The sequence below is a fragment of the Apiospora aurea genome, assembly GCF_038362705.1.
Source record: "Apiospora aurea strain CBS 24483 chromosome Unknown utg000008l_segment0_segment0, whole genome shotgun sequence".
NCBI lineage: Eukaryota > Fungi > Ascomycota > Sordariomycetes > Amphisphaeriales > Apiosporaceae > Apiospora > Apiospora aurea.
The window spans coordinates 3,457,134-3,476,227 of NW_027117395.1; the positions used below are offsets into that span (position 1 = coordinate 3,457,134).

Consider the following 19,094-nt stretch of genomic DNA (forward strand, 5'->3'; position numbering starts at 1 on the left):
AACCACCAGTGGAGGTGAGCAGGAAGGGATAAGCGCCAGGATTGGCAATGCTATTATCAGCTATCAGGATAATCCAAGTATTTCGATTCAAATATCCAAGGAGAATCCTCCAGGCACAGATTCGCACGGAAATAACGAGACAAATGGTATCTACGTAACCCCAAAGCCCAAAGAAATAATGTCCGAAGAAGGGGGGTCGTAACGATTCGTGACCTTGCGCCGGCGCCCACGTTTCCGCCTAAACAGGCGCAAACAAAACAACCCAACCAAGGGGTCGTTCACTAGCCAGCCCAGTTCATACCTGTTGTCCCGTTGCTCCTCATATCAGTGCCGTAGCCCATTCCCCCGAGGCTAAGATATGTGTCAATGTCCGTCATTCCTTCGTTCTCCAAAACACCCATTAACTCCGCCTGCTGAGCGTGGCTTAGGCTGCCTTGTCGCTCTGGTGGCATGCCATGCATCTGTGTGTCGCCTAGCCCCATAACGCCGAGACCATTCGGGTTGTTCGAAGGTGCCCAGTATTCGTGGTGAATCGCGCCAAAAGTGTAGGGTGAAATAAACGGTGGCGGTGGATTGAACCAATCGTTAACGGTCGTCGTTTGTGGCAGTGGCCTTTGACCTTGAGGGTGGTGATTAGGTGGTAGGGGAGGTATAGCAAAAGCCGCTGGATTCCGTTGTTGCTGCTGTTGTTGTTGAGGATGGCCCATTGCGTGGTTCTGTGGCAGATTGACAGGGGACGCGTGTGTCAAGTTCGGTGTGGCCATGGCAGACGCGGGCAACATAGGTGTTGACATGGTAGGGGTAGCGCTAGCACCCGGTTGGACCGACTCAGGCGGGGTTGGGAGATGATTTGGTGGTGACAACAGAGGAGGAGATGCGTTGGTGTCCGACTCAGGAGGTGTGGATTCCTCAAGTAACAGATTCTCGTTCGATTGGGTGAACTCTGGAGGGAAATAGCTGAAGCGTCGACCAGAAGGATCACTGGGAGCCGGGTTATGGAAGATGGAGTTGGAGCGGAAAGTTGGCTGGCCAGCAAAAGGGTTGTCGAAACTGACTGGCTCCGGCGCGGTATTAAATACGTAGCCGAACTGCGGAGGGTTGAAAGCAGGCGCTCCATTTGTGGGACCTTGCCTAGACACGGTCGTCGCACTGGAGTTGTCAGAGGCTGATGGCGAGTTCATGTCTTGCTGTGATGATGGTGTTCCAAAAGTACTGGAGACTGACAGCACGGGGGTGTGTCTTGCCTCATAACTCCGAAGGCACGCTTTCGAGAACGTGGAATAGAGTTCAGATGCAGGCTTTATTCCGGGCCAACGATCTGCGCACTGGTCCAGGATATCAAGAGCCACGTTGACAAGCTCTTCGACTTCGTCCCGAGAGTGCGCGCCGCGGACATCGGGGTAAGCAGCAACACTCCAAAGTAGGGTGTTGAGTGCCATGTATAAGGTGAAGACAAATACCCATGTGATGTCGACTGCAGCCGCCATCATTTGCTTGCTGGATAGGTCGATGATGAACGCGGCAGAGTCGAAACACTTGACGGCTGACCTACTGGACGGCTTGGGTACCTGAGGCGACGGCCTGTGAAGTGAGATGACCATGGTATGGTATTTGCCGGTAAACCTGTACGGTGGTTAGCGATGCTGGACTGTCAAGCAGGGCAATGCTGGTGGTTGAGGTAAGATACTAACCATGGCTTACACCAAGCGGGACTTGCTGGGGAGGCGTCGAGCCACTGGTCCAGTTTGGTCTCCATTGCCGCAAACCAGGGATGGCGCTCGTCCCTGGGTTCTGGTTGCTTCTTCTCGTACAAGACTCGGTTGATTTCTGACTGACACAACCTCATCTTACAGAAATGTATCGCTATCAGCTTCTTTTCGTCGGCCGGGCCTTGCAATATGCCATGTTCGGTTATGTTTTCGTCTTTGGCGCTCTCAAAGAACTTCACATCAACAATATCGTCGCTCTTGGCAAAGCCGTTTGGCCGGCCCATGCTCGAGGCCAGCCCGAACTCGAACGCTGTGATGGTCCAGCTCAATCGCCTACGCATATCCAGCGTGAGGGGGTCCTCGGTGCCCATGGCTATTGTCTTTTCATCTGCTAGACCTAGCTGTTGACATATGCGCGTTGCTAGACCGATGATGTAGTAAACCGAGGTCCGAGTTGGGGTCAACAGTGAGTACTGCCCTATCAAAGCAAGGCACTGGATTGTTTTCAGGTCTTTTGGGCGGACGACTTCCTCAAAACGCTGCATAGAAGCGAGGTAGTAACTATCAGCAAGCCCTGCGTAGCCGGTATCGAGCTTCTGCATGCTGATGGCCATGACCATCCCAATCACGAAATGCTGGTATGCGTCCTGGCTTCCATTGTACACGTCGTCAAGGTCGCTGGCTAGCCTGTTTTCATGAAGAGTCGGTGTCAGGATTTGCCCTAATTTCACGTATTAGCAGTGTTCCTGCAGAGAATAGTTGTACGAGCTGCCGTACCACGCTGGCAGTACACTTCGACCAGTTTGTCTGCAATGGCCCGGCTGGGAAGACTATCTGCCGGGAAAGCACTGATCATGGGATAGCTCTTCTTCCTCGACATCATCGGGGGCGGTATGCTGAAGGATTGCGACCGTAGGCCCATATGACCTGGGCCGCCGACTGCCGCTTGACGCCGCCCTCGAACTTCGGGTATGAGCTGTGAGATGTGCTGAGAGTCCGTGTAGCGCTTGGCTTCTTCCATCAGGATCCGCGTCATGGCTATTCCACTCGAGGGTCCGAGGTAGCGGGGGGTCTCGTCTGTCTCGTTCAATCGAACCAAGCCTCCGGGGCCGACAATGTCGTCGTTGTTTTGAGGGAAACTATCCTCGTCCGTGTACTGGCCGAGCTCGGCTTCGAGAGCCCGCACACGTGCTTGGAGCTTGACGACATAGTACCGGCTGATCTTCTTGCCCTTGGTGGTGTCGAAGTATTCGCAAACAGATCCGGAGCGTTCGCATGGGAGGCAGCGGGGCAGCGTCGGGTCGCATCGCGTCTTTCTCTACATAATGCAAAGGGACAAGTCAGCAGGGCGGGTGCTGGAACGGAAATGTCGCAAACAAAAACCTGGCAGTTCATGCAAGTTCCCTTGCGTTGGAGAAGGACGGCACGTACCTGACGACAACGGCAACATGCCGTTAGAGTGTGCGCGATGCGATGTGAGCCATCTTCCTCCACGTGTTCATCCCGAATAGCAATGGCCGGGCGGCCGGGCGGGTGGTAGCCTTGCGGGAATCTCGGTTGGTATGTTCCTAGGCCCTCGATATGGCGGAACACATCGGAGGCGTCCATCTGTGTGCTTGTGCTCTAGTGGTATATCGGATGAGGTCGTCGCACGCGGTCGAAAAGGGAGCGAGAGGTAGAGAGAGTGTGGTGTCGCTGCGAGGTTGCATCAGCTGGACTGGATTGGGGGGTGTTGAGCATGCGATGCGATGGATGGGATAGAATACGCGGGGGATATCGTTATCTACGTCCCGCGCTGCTGTTGCAGTGCAACTGTACCTACGGCAGGGCAGGGCCGGCTGGCTGGGCGAGCATGTATGTACCTATTTTGCTACTGCTGGCTATCCCCTGTCAATGGAAGCTTCCAAGGTTCTAGTCGGGCGGGCAATACGCTGGCAATAGGACGTGCAATAAGGTTGTCGATCAAGGCCCCACGTGCGGAGGGGCGGTTCAAGTTGTCTTGTCTTGAAGGAGACACGGTTGTTTTGAAAATAAAAGATGGGCAAACTAGGGCACCAGGCCGATTTCATCGTCGCATCATCCAACCAAGAAGACCACAGGCCATGGGGCATGACTTTTGCACTGCCGGTCAGGCCAGTTTGAGCATCGACTTGGCGGAGAGGAACATGAATGGATTTGACGTTTGACGGCACAGCGCTAAGTTGGACGCGGATACAGTGGTTGTAGACCTTCTAGAAAGAAATCCATTGGTTCCAGGTTCCAAGCCCCTCCCTCCCCAAGCGACTTTTTGGGCATTCAGGTTCCCGTTCCCGTACTCCCCTTTACTCCTGCGTTTGGATGGGGCTCTTTTAGATTGTGAGTCCAGCCGTAAGTATGTGCGTAAGTGGACATGGCGACATGCGGTCACTTGTATGCTGTTTCGTTTCCTCTTTTTCTTCTTTCCCTTTTCCCTTTAGGGCCCGACGCTTTCTCCCAACTGTCTGTCTGCCCTTGCCGCGTTTCATCTTTGCTCCCTTACTCGATCTGGGTAGAGGGCGTGTTAAGATGCGGCAGGCCGCAGTTCGTTAGGAGCCTTCCCTGCCTGCAAATGCTGCGTGGCGCGGGAGTCTAGCGGGGCCTTAGGGGTCTGTCAGAACTCCATTTTCAACAAACAAAGACAGGTATCAACCCAGCAGTTGTTCATGCTCGGACGTACCGAGCTCGAGGTGACAACATCGAGTACTCGGCGCCTTCAGGATTTCTTGTCCTTTTTGATTATCTGCGACGAGGCTGCTTCACCGTTGGTCGATACACTAGTCACATTGGACCTCTCCACAGCCTACACTATGGGTGAACTAGAGATTATTGCAAGTTGGGAATAAATTTCCCAAGCACATGAGACGATTTCCCAAGCTGTCAAGCGACTCAACCCGCCAGGCCCTTTCGTTCACGCCCGGCCTGTCCGCACGCAGCCCGGCAAATCCTCGCTGTTTTTTTTTTTTTTTGGTTTTTTTTTTTTTGTTGGCGCGAAGTCGTAGTCGACGATAGCTTCATCGCCGGAGCCGCTAATTTGGGCGGTTTCGGAACTCAATCCAGCTACAATTCCAGTAAATCCAATGGACACTCTGCCATTGTGAACCCGGCATTCATATGTATCCTGTGACTTGCGTGGATTCTCCCCACCTCTGCACCCAATCGCCTGGCATGGAGATCTATGAATCCCAGATATGGGAACGGTTTGATATTCTTCTGATCACTTCATCTTTCTTTTTTGGCTGTTGCTAGCGCGATGGCGTAATGGCGCAATGAGCCCGACAGGTCGGGAGGAGACCACAGGAGGTGGGAGGTACTTGATGCGCACATATCCTCAGCTCGTATTGCTTTGGTACCGGCCTCATGAGGGGTTAGAGCAGTTCCACCTGGCTAGCCCGATAGATCTTAGAAGCGCCTGGGAGAACATGTCAAACTACGGCAAAAGTGCGCTAGCAAATGCTTCTAACACGATCTCGCAACATGAAACTGCCAGATTCGGAAAGTGAGTGACCTGCCCTTGGGGCCATTTTCCCAAGGGGTCTCTTCCATCATGGCCAGATCTCGAGATTGTTCGGACATAAAGTGAATCGTTGAGGTCTTCATGTCCCTCAGGTAGGACTCGATGAATTGGTCGGAACAACTGCCGATAGCCAGAGGCTACCCAGATCCGGCTGCATGTGCTTTGCGTTTTTCTGCTTCGCCTGCCTCGCCCAAGGTCCTGGTGATGAGAAATATATGTATGGTAGAAGAAGAATTAATCGCCCCGTCTTTGCCATTACTGAGCGTGACAAGATACGATATATGTATCTATATTCGCATATCGCTAGGCAGTACAGTCATGAGAAGAGAGCTTGGCCAGGATATAATCACTCTCAGTGTGCATCAAACAGGACGCGTACTACGTTGTCTCGATGCCTAACCTGCATGTCTATATCCAACGTCTGAATGAAAGGGGCTGCCCAGGACGACCAATACTCGGTACTACAAGTACATACAAGCAAGAAGCATGCATTTAATCAAGACAGACACGTGCAAGTCTAGTTTCCTTAATGAGCTGCAGCTACCTTCTAGCATGTATTGCGTAGAAGAAGGGCAATAGTGGGTTGGTGACTTTGCGTCCCGCCCCCGTGCGGCCGTGCCTGGCCAGGTAGAGTCCAGAGAGTCTACCTAAAGAGAGAGTCTACGCGGGATAGAGAGAGGCGTGCCATCCTAGCAGTAGCCGTCGGTCAATGTCTGCCATGGCCATGGCCACGGTCACGCTGCCACGCTTTTCTGAAGGTGATGCATGCATTACCTTACCCCACCCTGCTTATCCCTCATCCCTCATCCCTCATCCCTCATCCCTCATCCCTCCATCTCCCGAGGCGCGTCCCCTCTATCCCACCTAAAAAAGTAGCTGCCCCTTCCGGTCGATCACATTGTGCCCAGCGCCCAGCCCAAGTGCGGTTTGTCAGACGGGAAAGCGAGAATTGCAAGAGGGCCGGTGGAGCCGCGACGAGAATCCGCTCTCCCACCAACACCAACACCAACTTGCTAATCTTCATTTAGCCGCCTCTCCAGCTTTTGCGACTTGCTCGTCTCGTGAGGCTCTGTCCAATGTTCCCTGGTGTTGAACCCCATGATACCTACATAACTTTAACTCCCCGCAACTGCGACTGTTTCCGTCATTGACATCAGCAAACATTTCACTCGCACTCTCACAGTCACCCTCGCGACTCGCTTCCGCTAGCTTCGACCCACAGACGTCGTGTTTTCATCCCTACTTGGAACTACCGCTTCCAACCAGGTACCGCTTTCGCCAGGCTGTCGGAGTAGAGCGTGTTCGAAGGGATCCAAGCAAACCATCGGCGCCGGCCTTGCAGGGACGATCTTCGAGCCCATAGAGCGCCACCCCGATATCTGTCTCAAAGTCGCATTGCTGAGCTGATAACCACCTGCTCCTTTTCGGGCTATTGACCCTGCGATCCCGCGCCGCCGGCCGACCGCACGTGCAATGCCTCGCTCAAGCTTCTCAGACAACCCTTTACTTCGTGTATCACGCCCCGTCTCCGCCTGCTCAAGATGTAAGCTATTTCATATATGTGAACCCTTTGCCACTTTATGCATTCTACGGGGATCTCATGCTCATTCGGTAACAGGTCGATCTGCCAAAGTCAAGGTGAATAGAGCTGAGTCCGATGAGTTGATGAGTCTGCTGACTGACCTTGTGGGAGTAGTGTGACGGCAAACTGCCAGCATGCACGGCTTGCGAAAAGGCTGGCCGTGAGACCGAATGTTCAAGCGCAAATGATCAGTTTGCTAGAGGCAAGGAACGAAGGTTTGACGCCATCAGCCAGGAACTGCATGCAACCCTTACTAATACTGGCTCAGCTATGTTGCGGCCTTGGAGTTGCGCATTGAAAAGTTGGAAAGGCGCCTTACCTATGCGCGATCCAGAAAGGCATCGGTCTATCAGCACGAGACGGATGCACCTCCGAGAGAACCAGAACGCAAGGATTCTCTGGCAACTATCAGAGCCGCCATCCATCGCAATGCTGCCCGAAAACGCGAGACATCAGACGTCAACTCATTGCTGTCTGATTTTGGTTTCCTGTACGCCGAGAAGTCGTCACTCCGCCTCTTGTGCATTCACTGACTGCGTACAACTAGGTCCATCAATGCCACTACTAGGGATTTTGAGTCCATAGGCAACATGACCTTCGCGCGCCTGGTGCTAGCCGCTGCGTCGAATGATACCTTGCCAGACCCGCAAAGCTGGTCTCTGCCGCCGAGACAGACGGCGCTGGCCATTGCACAATATTATATGACCAACATTTACTCTCTATATCCGGCTTTCCCGGAAACAAGTCTATATAGCGTTCTCGATCAGATCTATATGACCCAGGACAGATACATCAAAGACCACGACTACTGGCTAGGCTACATGGTCCTTGCCGTCGGTTCTATGGCCCAGAGTCAGACAAGCCAAGATGAGCACTACGCCAACGGGTTACACTTTGTGGCAGAGGCTCTCCAATACGCTGACGGGGCCTTGATGCCAGGCCACGTTGCTCAAATCAGGTCATTGATCCTGCTGACGCAATACTCCATGCTTGACCCGGCACATTTTGACAGCTGGCATTTGATTGGATTCACGTGCCGAGCAGTGATTGATCTGGGCTTCCACCAAGACCCGCCCACGGAGCAGATGCCGGACAAGACGATGCTTGACATGAGGCGAAAGATGTTCTATTGCGTATACTCGCTCGACAGGTGCGCCTACCAACAACCCACTACTCGAGGAGGACTTCACTAACGATGCAGTAGGTCAATCAGCATGGTACATGCACGCGCTTTTTGTTTCCCTGATGCTGCAACCCATGTCGCCTGGCCGAGACCCTCCTCATTCAGTCGGCGAGCGTCCATTACTGGCCAAATTCTTTCGGGCTCTGAGCCGGCCTTCTTGCTTTTCCAGCTGCGTCGAGCGCAGTCGCAGTGGTACCAGATCCTTTTTCAGTCAGATCCTACGCCGATACATGACGCGACATCGTTCATCTGGCAGATGTGCCAGGATATGCGCGAGTGGGCAGATGCCCTTCCAAGCACGCTGCCAGTAGGTATGCGTGAGCTTTTCGATCTTGAGGTCCGCTATAGTCTGGTATATTGTCTCGCACCATCGGCCAGGGCCCCCACATCACCGACTACGGCCGTGTCTTGATTTTCGAACATACCCTTGCTTATCTCGACCGGATATACGAGGTTGCCCACAGTGGCAGAAGTGTTGCTTTTTACACCTACCACGATGCCCTCCGAGTGTTTTTCATGGCCAACCAGTTTGCTGCCGTTCTCCGCGACGCAGAAGATTTACTTTTGGCTGGGGTAAACGTTCCCCCGCCGGACACGGAACACGGCAAACCTCAACCACCTCCACTACCATCACGGCCTGGAGGCCCGGCGGGCGACAACCTCGAAAGAAGCATCGCCTGCTTAGAACGGACCTTGCAGCTGATGGCGAAGTTTGGCCAGCTATGGGCAAACTCGGCATCGCTAAAACAAAGCCTTGAGCTAAGCACGAGCGACTTGTTTGCTAGATTGCAAATGCGACAACAGATGCGGCAGCGATCCCCGCCACAGAATGTATCACCGCCTATGCCAAGGGAGATGAGGTGGGTCGGTGTTGATGTCGAAGCCATGATACGTGGGAACGCTGGCGGTTCAAGAAATGTGAAGTACGAGCAATGAACTACAACGGCACTTTAATAATATATAATGAGAGGATGGGCGCTTTGCCCAGCGAGATGAGCTGTGACGAACTACTGCTGGTCAAGGCGGTGTTGCGGCGGCGATATGCGGCGGTCAGCCGAGAAGAAGGAGCAACGTCAAGAAAGGCAGGGTTTCTCTCTCTTGCAAGGTTTCGTTGCTGTTGGAGTGCGTTCTTTTAAGCTAGTCTATTTGACCTGATACCCACCACGAGTCTTGATGTCTGTCGACATGATTCAGCAATTTGGGGAACGCAAAGCCAATCAGAGGTCATCGAGGCAGCGATCCACAGGCTCGGTGGCATGCAGCCATCGCGTTTCACCTTGAACCCTTTGACCGCCAACATGGAGCCCTGGGCTTTTCTAGTAGGCTAAATCCTTAATCTAATGATGGTCACTCACAAAACATGGGTGCCAATGAACAGGCGTAAAGTGGCCAGACCTTGGTACCCGCTCGCACAGCACGCACCCAGATGGCGAATTCAAAGTTCAGCATGAACCAGAGTGACTTGGTATCAGAGAGGATTGGCATAAGAGAACACTCACCTCTAGAACGTGGCATATTGAGTCTGGGAAAGCAGTGGCGCCATCGGGATGTCACCATGATACAGAGGTCAAATTATCCAAACAAACTGCGCCCTTCAAACGTCAGGTTTTATATCAACACTCTCAGTGGCTATACCTTGAGTGGCATCGATTGCCAGCTCGGAGGGGGGGGTATTCTCTGAATGGTGACTCGATGTGGGCAAAAGAGGAGTTAGAGGAAGGTTGGCTTCTGCCAAGGCATTCTTCGAACATTATGTAGGAAGATCTCGCTATCTCTACCTCTATGCTTCAAGAGTTTCTTTTAACATGGAAAGGAAGCACAACCAAGGCGTTCTTGAACCTAACCCTATGCCTTTTGGGTAGTCTACGTTTACGTTTATATAAAAATGGAAGGATAGAAGATGCTTGTGTTGTTCGAAATTTCATCCTGATTATTTCATCTTGGCTTTTTGGAGGAAAGAGCACGACTCTCTCTTTCGCGCACACACACTGAAAATGGCGTCCATATTCTCTCCCTCGCGGCTCATCGTGGCCTTCCCACTGTCGGTGATGGCCATTGCCACTATTCTTACCGGCTTATCTGTCATCCCCTTTTATATAATGTAAGAAATCCTCTCTGTTTTCCACCTCTCGTTTGCCCCTTTGCAATGACGACGATTATTATCTGTACACACCTCTACTCTATACTCACCAGGAGCTGCTTTTAACCTCTCTCTGTCTCTCTCTCTCTCTCTCTCTCTAGGCTATGGGTCTTGGAATTTGTCTTCCGGGTATTGGCTCAGCGGGCCGGGGAGCAAACGTGCCGCGTATGTCCGCAGCAACCCAGATGCCCAAAGCACGCGAAGGCTCATAAGCTCGCGCGCTTGGCGAGCACCATCGTGGCCGACCTAGAGGATTTTCGCAGCGGAATCCTCCGTTGGGGAGACAAGGTCCTCAGAAAATTTGAGGCTGTGGAGAAGACGCTGAAGAAGAAGCCCCTTGTTGCCCGGGAAAACAAATAATTTGTGAGGATGGGGGGGAAGCCTTGGGGGAAGGTGTAGGAGGCGTGGCTGTAAGGGAATCATGATTAAAGAAGGCTCTGGTGGTAGAACCCTAGGATCATGGCTTACCCGTTCTTGAAGGGAGATTATGGGGATCTGTAGATTAGAGAGTATGAAATCGGGGGCCGGCAAACATTGTATGCCTGCGTCGGGGCGATATAAGGGGCCTGTTTGGAATACGGGGCAAAGGCATATTTTCTTGGGATGTAGACAGATGCGGTGTCCAATATTCTTGAATCTTTTGTTGTCTTTTTGCTTCTTTTGCTTCTTGTTTCTTTTTTTCTTGTTTCTTGTTTTGCATATACCTCCCTGCTACTTGAAAATCATTTATCCTCGTCTATCCTCGTCTGTTGATTCAAGTCTCGTATGTCATGAACATATACAATCCTACTAGCTCAGGCATTAACTACATACAGCCAATGGAAGACTGGGTGAATGCAAATGAGGCTGGATCTAGAGAACCTGGGTGTGGCAAGAAGTGTTCGAAGAACATCTTACTATTCCAACTGGGGCGGAAAGGAGAAGCAGAAAGTTCTTGCACCGGCCCCACAGATCAGAAGTACGACTTTGTTTCCCGGTTCTTTTGCTTTTCGACTCATACCAGCGCAGGCCAGCAGCAGATCAGAAGTATGATTTGATCACTGTTGCCAACATCAACCTGTATCCTTCCTCATATTCCCACTCTAAGTATCTCTAACAATCCTGATTATATCGTTTGGCCCATGTTGAGCACTTTTGGACTCCCACCAGGAAGTTTCCATGACAGACGAGGAAGAAGAAATCTCCAATAGCGAAGAAGCAGCAAAACTGGCTGCCATCGAAACCGAGGAGGCGAAGGATGGAAAGAAGAGGAGCCTGAAATACCGGCGGAAGGTGAATGACCCTGGCCGAGAATCAACCTGTGGAGCAACGGGTACGCTATCCCCAGAGTCGCTGCTTCCCCGACTTTGTGCTGTGGGTCGTCCCTTCCATTCCACTGTAAACCTGGAGAAGGCATGGGGTAAGGGCTTGCGCCCAAAAGATTGCGGACAACATTGAAGCATCTTCAACTCCTTTGACTCCCGCCTCAGTTGTCGGGGAAACATACGAAAATACTCAGTCGCTGATAAGACGCATCCATCTCAACTGTCAGTCATGTTGAGCCGCATGGTTGCACTGCAGTCGAGATAAGGCGAGCGCCTAGCCGACGCTGCGCTCTTGACATTATTGTTGCCATGCTGCCACGCTTCTGCAGAACACGGTGCACAGAAGCACAGAACGGCGCCGTCCTTCCCGCCCGACACTGAGACGGGAAAACTGCCATTGGTGGGAATTCACCTCGCAATTTTACCGTCAGCAATCTCACCTGCGCTCACTTTCTGTCGACTGCCTCGCCCCTGCACATTGGTCTTGAAGTTGGTCTGGATCGGCCTAATTTCTTGGTACCGCAAGGAATTGTATCCTATTCCATCCATAGCACTATTTCCCCATCATCGTCACCAAGCAGAAAACCCCATTTCTGCCCCAACTCCCCGTTGTGGAGTGTCCTGGACTACCTCATGGGCAGAGGGCCAAGCACCAAGCTAGAATCCAGAGTCTGGGGTTGACCGATAGTCTATTCGACAGGCCTGGCATTGATGTGTGGCCATGGGGATAACTATCCGAGCCAATCATCGAGCGCTGTCGTGTAGTAAAGTCTGGACGGACGGGCCCTCCTGTACTCCTAGGATAACATGGAAGGGTACCGGGATGTAATCCTACTCTGCCTATGACAAGGGTTGGACGAGCGACACTGCATGCGGTGTAGTCGTATATCTACCATGATGTTCGCTGTTCTCCGTCTGCTACTTTGTCTGACCTACTCGCGATTATTTGCCGTTGTGGCGTCGCTCGGGACTGTATTTCCCAAATCTCCCTCTTTGGTATTCAGCTGGACGAGACCTGCTAATCTGGCACCATGGTGAGCTCAACGAGGGTGTACAATTGGTAAGTCTGTCTGATCCGTTATAGCAACTCTCAAGGGGCGCATCCGCCTGACATACCCATTCAGGTACATTTGCATGGTCGCAGCGACCTGCATGGTCCTCTACGGTTACGATGCCTCGGTCTTCAACGCTGCCCAAGGGTCAGCAAACTGGCTGAACTACTTCGACCTCCACAAAAAAGATGACGCCTACCTTATCGGCCTGGTCAATACGGCTTACACCATCGGTGCCATCGTTGGCGGTTTCTTCATGGCCGGGCCATTGGTAAGCCCTCTTCGTCTGGCTTTCGCGCAGAACATATCTGGGACAGAATTCCCACGAGACACCAGGAAAACGCTGACTAACCGACCTGGCGCAGGCGGACTACTTCGGACGACGTGTCGGTATGGCATCTGGATGTGTCCTGGTCATCATAGCGACATTCATGCAGGCGTTCGCACCTAGACACAATCTTGGCTGCTTCATTGGCGGCCGTGTGCTCATCGGTATTGGCCAGGGTCTCTCGCTGACCGCCGGTGCCACCTACATTAGCGAGGCGGCCCCTTCCGAAATCCGCGGCACGATCATGACCTTCTGGCAGCTCAACTACTCGGTGGGATCTTTCATCGCGTACTGGATCGCCTATGCGACGAGCTTGAACATCGAGAAGCTTGGCGACTGGGACTGGAAGCTCGTTGTCATCTTCCAGCTCTTGTGTCCCGTCACCATCTGCGCGCTCATCTTCCTGCAGCCCGAGTCGCCGCGATGGTGGATCCAGAGGCACAACGACGTTGCAAAGTGCCGAGCGGCCCTCACCAAGATTCGCGACACCGAGGCCGAGATTGAGGACGAAGTCCTCGCCATCCGCGAGGCAATCGAGTTCGAGAAGGAGGCAATAAGCAGCTCATACTGGGCCCTGTTCAAGGACCCCTCTGTCCGCCGCCGCCTATGGCTTGCCTTCGCCCTCAACATTGGTCAGCAACTGTCGGGCCAGGGCACTCTTAACTCCTACTCGACGAGCATCTACAGCAAGGTGTGGGATTCGAAGCAGACCATCAACCTCATCAATGCCTTGAACGCGACCTGTGGGATACTGGTAAGTAACTACGCCCCCTTGGAGTCAGGTTCTTTGATGTACCGCTATCTGCAGTGCACTCTTTATTTGTGGAGATACTGGTTCGCTAACATGCGGCGTTAACATAGTTCACATTGAACGCTGCTTGGACGGCTGATCGCTTTGGTCGACGATGGCTGCTGATCTTCGGTGCAGTCGGCATGGCCGTCTCCATCGGTGTTGTCGCCATCGTAGCCGGGGCGACGCCTTCAACCGAGAGCGGGGCCAAGTCGCAGCCCGTGGGCATCGCCATCGTGTTCCTGCTGTTCCTGTTCATCTTCTTCTACAAGCCATCGTGGGGCGCGACGGTGTGGATCTGGACGGCCGAGGTGTTCTCAATCAACGTGCGGGCGCAGGCCGTAGGCATGTGCTCGCAGATGCAGAACGTGGCCAACACCATCTTCCAGCAGTTCTTCCCCGTCTTCCTCGCGCGCGAGGGGCTCAAGTGCCTCTACTTCTTCATGGCCATCAACGTTGTGCTCGCCGTCTTCGTGTGGTTCCTCGTGCCCGAGACTAAGCAGGTATCTCTAGAGGAGATCGATGTGCTCTTCGGTGGCCAGAACCACGTCGAGAAGGGTGGGCAGATGATGGGCGTCCCGGACCCGCACCACGCGCCGGAGACGGTCGATGAGAAGGCGGCGGTGGAGATTAGAGAGGTTCGAAGCGTCTAATGGCTTTGAAAAGTGCTGGGGATATTTGTTTGGCTACTTGAAGAGACATTGATAGGATAGCTACCAGTAGAAGTGTTCATAGTATGTCGGGCTAGTAATGAGTGTAGCTAATCACGTTTGAACAGCCGACACTTGGCATCACATTATGCTGTTACCTCATGGATACTACTTGGTGTCGGCCTGCAGGACCCCAAGGACCAAGGCATGATTAGCTTGATTAACCTAATGAGTTCAAGTAGCATTGCATACAGCTGTACTCAGCTGTACTCGCCATCAAGTGCCGACTCGGCTGTTGGAGATGGCCTCTCTCCACCCCTTTTCTCCGCACGATATATATTAAAGAGCGGATTGGGCTGAAAATGATGCATCCCCATCCCATTCATCCAGACTTGGTTCAATTCTGGATATATAGCACACCGTTACCTAGCTTCTTTCGGAGCTGTAATGCGACTCCGTGTCGTGTCCAAGTCGTTCGAGGTCACCTCCTGTATCTCCACCTGATCCCACAGCTATATCTGTCAGTGGACCTGCCCCTTCTAACTCTTATCGCTGACCATGGATCCTACTTTGGATCGATAGTTCATGCCTTCAAAGTTGAAGATTGAGCAACTCAACCTCTCACCGCCCAGTTCAGCGCTGAGAACTGGACGTGTATTTGCTCTCAGTTACGTGAATATATGCCGCGGCAAGTGCGCTGCTGACGCATCTCCTTCTCCTTCCATTTCACCAACGCTCTCCTTCTCCTGGCAGTTCAAAGCAAGATAGGTATGCTATGTCTCCTTCCATCATGGTGTCTAGTCCGCTCGCATTAGCCACTCTCGAGACAACCCAAGCTGGTAGCCGAGCAGGCTGGCCAATTGTTGCTCCATCTCACGACCAAACGGGTTCAAGCCAGATTCTGAACGAGAAGTAATGTATATTTGCAGGTAATCTATATACAAGATTGAAAAATTGCAAGCTGGGGCGAGTCGCCCCAAGCTCGCATGGGATCCTCCACTTTGACCATGAGGGAAAATGTGCGAGAAAGGAGAAAGTGAAAAAGTATATACAACAAGAAAGTGGCCAACTTCATGCCGTCTGTCTACCCCCTTTCATGATGTCCATATGAGGATTCATGTTCTGTCTCTCATATCAAGTCATACATGTCATGAAGGTCATCATCCATTCATGCATCATCCACTGCCGGAGGAAGAGACTCTTCTGCTTAGTTCAAGCACTGGCTGTAGTAGTCGTTGGACTTCTTGCAAGTGCCCGAAGAGCAGCAAGTCGGGCCCGAGTACCCGTTACCGCCGCACTGCGCGTACAGAGCCGCGCAGTTGCCCGAGGGAGGCGAGGAGGTGGTGCCCGGGTTACCCGAGCGCGTGGTGGTGGTGGTGGTGGGCGGGTCGCTGGGCGTGCCCGGGTTGGAACCGCCGCCGTTGCCCGAGGTGGTGGAGCCGATGGGCCCGAACTTGATGTTGGAGTAGGTGACCTTGGCGTCCGGGTGATTCTTCTCGACGTCGGCGGGCGCGCCTGAGCTGGTCGCGCAGGAGCCGCGCTCGCTGCCGGGCTGGCCCGCCTTGTCGGCCGGGTAGGTCGAGTCGAGCCAGAGCATGTTGCTGGCGTGGTCGTCCCAGACAGACATGACGAGGACCATGGGCTTGGAGACGGCGTCGCCCATCTGGGCCAGGCCGCCCTTCTGGGCGAACACGTCAATGTCGCCGAACGCCGTCTTCTGCGCGGAGCAGTAGTCGGCCGTGATGGAGTTGCCGCCGGCGCCCGCGATGGTGGACTCGGAGTTGGGGATGGTCTTGCCGCCCTGCTGGTAGAAGCGCTTGATCTCGCTCAGGTTGCCGTCGGAGCCCTTGACGAACTGGGTCACGACGGTGACGGGCTTGGTGCTGTCGACGGTGAAGCCGGAGCCGGGGCCGTAGAAGGTCTTGTTGCCCTGGCGGTAGCTGTTGAAGTCGCAGCCGTCCGGGTCGCAATCGCCGGCGTAGCGGTCGTCCGAGTAGGTGCCGCCGCAGTCGTTGCCCAGGCACGAGTGGTAGGCCGAGTTCTGGCAGGGGTGCGGCGTGTAGGCCGTCGAGATGCTGTTGGCCTCCCAGATGTCCATCTCGGCGCAGCAGGAGCCCATCTGGCCCACGCCCGAGTTGGCGTCGTTGCTCGCGCCCTTCCACCCTTCGCTGTTGGCCTTGCCGTCGATGAACTTGAGGTCCTTGGGGCACTGCGAGTCGCAGTAGCCCGTGCCGTACTTGGCGCCGGCCGTGTTGGACTTGTGCGTGGCCGCGCCACCGTCCTCGTCCATGGAGACGAAGTAGACGGCACCGTTAAGGCCGCAACTAAATTCCCAAAGAGTAAGCTGATGATCTTCATGCCGTGACTGGCATTGGGGAATGAGGGATTGGTACATACGGCAACTTGGAGGCATCCACGTCGAAGGTGAACTCGTTGCCCAGAAGGGTGAACATCTGGTACTTGTTCTCGGACGCCATGAGGTAGAATCGGCTACCGATGTTGGTGCCCGAGGAGCCCTGCTTGAGGAACTGGAGCGACAGGGCGCTGCCGCTGGTGGTGGCGCCGTAGGTGCCGGCGTAGTCAGCGCCATCGACACAGCAGTTCTTGGTGCAAGTCGCGCCGTCGGGGCCTGTTATGCATCATTTCAGTCAGTTTTTCGTTCTCCTTTTCGAGGTTAGGCTGTGACTGGTTGTTTTTTACTTACACAGCGACGAGTCCCACTTGTTGCCGGTGTAGCAGTTGGTCGAGCCCGAGGTGCTGTGAGTCCATCGCCAGTTGGCATCGATGACAACGGAGCCCGACTTGCTGGTGCAGCTGCCGCCCGAACTGCACTGCTGCCAGGACATGGAAGGGTGCGTCTCGGCCGTGAGCGAGCAGGCGCTCTGGGCGCGGACCGAGGCCACAAGGGCCGCGATCGCCGCAAGCTTGGAGTGCATGGCGACGAGGGGCATGAAGAAACTGGGTGTGAGTGTTATGAAATGAAGGACAGTGAGAGAGAGTTGGTGGTGTTGGTGGATGGTGGTAGTAGTGGTTGTAAGAGATCCGAGGTTACAGCGGCGCAGGGCGATGGTTATATACTTGTCTCCCTTCACTTCATCTCACTTCATTCCAGGCAGGAGGGGGATGGATGTCGTCCCTTGCATCCGAGGCCATCTCCGCCTCGCCTCCTTGCCACACACGCAACGTCGACAGCTACTGCGGGCCAGGCCTCGCAAGGGCGGCACGACTAACGTACGCATATGGGGTCGCTCGGACACCAGAGGCCTTTGCTGGCACGTTAGGAGCAGACGACACCGGGTGGCGGCCCGGAGATACTCTGCGAATCGTTTCCCGTCCGGGCAAATCTGGGTGTCGAAGCCCATCGAGTAACTTGAAGTGGCTAAGCCTCGAAGACGATGGGGCCCTTCTCGCACGGCTCAGAGAAAAGAAGCAAGTGACAAGAGAGCTTACTCTGGCTACTCTCGTCGAGTATGCTTCCATCGTTGTGGGTCACCAGCAAGCTTGTGGGTACCGAGGACTGCGGTGACGGAGCACCGGTACCATTCGAGCTGCATCGTGGCTACACGGAGGAAAGAAAAAGTATGCGCATTGGATGTTTACCTTCAGACAGAGAGATTGAAGTTTCCAAAACCGGCATAGACTCCCATCGCTGATTGGAGGGTTTTTATTCCAGGGGTCCCAACCCAGAACGGAGGCCATCTGCCGGATGCGACGACGATGGCGAGATATACTTGTCTTATATGGCGCTAGGACCCAAGGTACCAACGGTCCATCGCCGTTGATTCGTTCGAGGCTTCCAGGGTCAAGCTCAACCCCACGCTGAACGTGACAAGTCTGCAGCATGCACGGAAGCCTGGGCAAAGCCAAAGGACATGTCGTTTCCACCCAACGCCGTTGGAGACTTCCCATCATGGTGCTTGTTGGCGTGCATGGCCCCCGGAATTGCAGGGATACTCCGCAGCGGTACAGCTGGTGGCCGTCGGCTTGTTCCTTTTTGTTTCCTATTTCCCCGCACACGTCCTTAACCTAATACGTGCGGGCAGGGGGTTGGAGTCGTTGTCTCTGCGTGCAGTCGGCTGGTAAACGAGCGCACCCTCATTCTGTCGGTTTGAGGTCACTCTCCTGCCGCCCAGTGTCCGCTTGGTGAGTCTTGGTTAATCTGCTGAGAGCTTGTTGTAGACGATCTTGACTGTACGCGATCGCTAAGCCTTTGAAAAATAGAGGACGGCAGGCGATTAAGCATCTGTCAAGAGTGCTAAGCTTGTTGGTGGCTAGGCCTGATATCGCCAGTTTAATGGCGATCCATAGTTGAGAGAAATTCAAGGTGAGGGTTTGCAGACTGTTCCTGGCTCCAAAGTTCGACACGAAAACGTACGGCATGATTGGATTAACACGCCGGCTGTATTACCCGGTAACCTGGAACACGCCTCATGTGAGCAATTAATATCTGATGGACGCCCCTGTTGGAGGTTAGCCTTCGATGTAAGGCGCTACTTTCAGTGGCCATTCCTTCTCCGTCAAATAGAGTGGTGTTTATGTGATTATAGACCGATAGTGATCTTTATTGCCCACCTACGGAAGCCGTGCCGACGGCGCCTTTATTAGGCCTCGTAAGCATCGCACGAGAAGGCGTGGGAAATGTTAAATGCGTAGAATTATATATTATTATAGGTTATATAACGTGGTTTACCACTACGCGACGTATATCACTTAGCGACGCACCTTTTCTATTTCTCGACCCTTTTATATAAATTAATTTAATCATAACGCTTAAAATTAATTAAAACTATTCGCTATTCGATTTTTCGCTTAATTTTATATTTT

At 53.5% G+C, this 19,094-nt stretch overlaps 5 protein-coding genes across 5 annotated transcripts; 3 read left to right on the plus strand and 2 right to left on the minus strand.

Moving 5' to 3' along the window:
- Window positions 1–281: 281 nt before the first annotated feature.
- On the minus strand, window positions 282–3,317 carry PG986_012530 (uncharacterized protein; the record flags this gene model as incomplete). Its single annotated transcript, XM_066848752.1, has 4 exons — window positions 282–1,623; window positions 1,692–2,430; window positions 2,487–3,027; window positions 3,141–3,317. The coding sequence occupies 4 exons, from the start codon at window positions 3,315–3,317 to the stop codon at window positions 282–284; spliced, it is 2,799 nt and encodes a 932-aa protein (XP_066695448.1).
- A 3,397-nt stretch (window positions 3,318–6,714) lies between these two features.
- PG986_012531 (uncharacterized protein) lies at window positions 6,715–8,942 on the plus strand (the record flags this gene model as incomplete). Its single annotated transcript, XM_066848753.1, has 7 exons — window positions 6,715–6,784; window positions 6,860–6,879; window positions 6,938–7,038; window positions 7,092–7,313; window positions 7,371–7,973; window positions 8,028–8,343; window positions 8,385–8,942. 7 exons carry the CDS (start codon window positions 6,715–6,717, stop codon window positions 8,940–8,942), a joined length of 1,890 nt encoding a protein of 629 aa, XP_066695449.1.
- A 1,058-nt stretch (window positions 8,943–10,000) lies between these two features.
- On the plus strand, window positions 10,001–10,506 carry PG986_012532 (uncharacterized protein; the record flags this gene model as incomplete). The annotated part of the gene is made up of 3 exons (XM_066848754.1): window positions 10,001–10,107; window positions 10,248–10,311; window positions 10,342–10,506. 3 exons carry the CDS (start codon window positions 10,001–10,003, stop codon window positions 10,504–10,506), a joined length of 336 nt encoding a protein of 111 aa, XP_066695450.1.
- Window positions 10,507–12,481: 1,975 nt separating this feature from the next.
- On the plus strand, window positions 12,482–14,273 carry PG986_012533 (quinate permease; the record flags this gene model as incomplete). Its single annotated transcript, XM_066848755.1, has 4 exons — window positions 12,482–12,510; window positions 12,575–12,773; window positions 12,868–13,584; window positions 13,692–14,273. The coding sequence occupies 4 exons, from the start codon at window positions 12,482–12,484 to the stop codon at window positions 14,271–14,273; spliced, it is 1,527 nt and encodes a 508-aa protein (XP_066695451.1).
- Window positions 14,274–15,477: 1,204 nt separating this feature from the next.
- Window positions 15,478–17,206, minus strand: PG986_012534 (uncharacterized protein; the record flags this gene model as incomplete). The annotated part of the gene is made up of 3 exons (XM_066848756.1): window positions 15,478–16,594; window positions 16,668–16,899; window positions 16,975–17,206. The coding sequence occupies 3 exons, from the start codon at window positions 17,204–17,206 to the stop codon at window positions 15,478–15,480; spliced, it is 1,581 nt and encodes a 526-aa protein (XP_066695452.1).
- Between the last annotated feature and the right edge of the window lie 1,888 nt (window positions 17,207–19,094).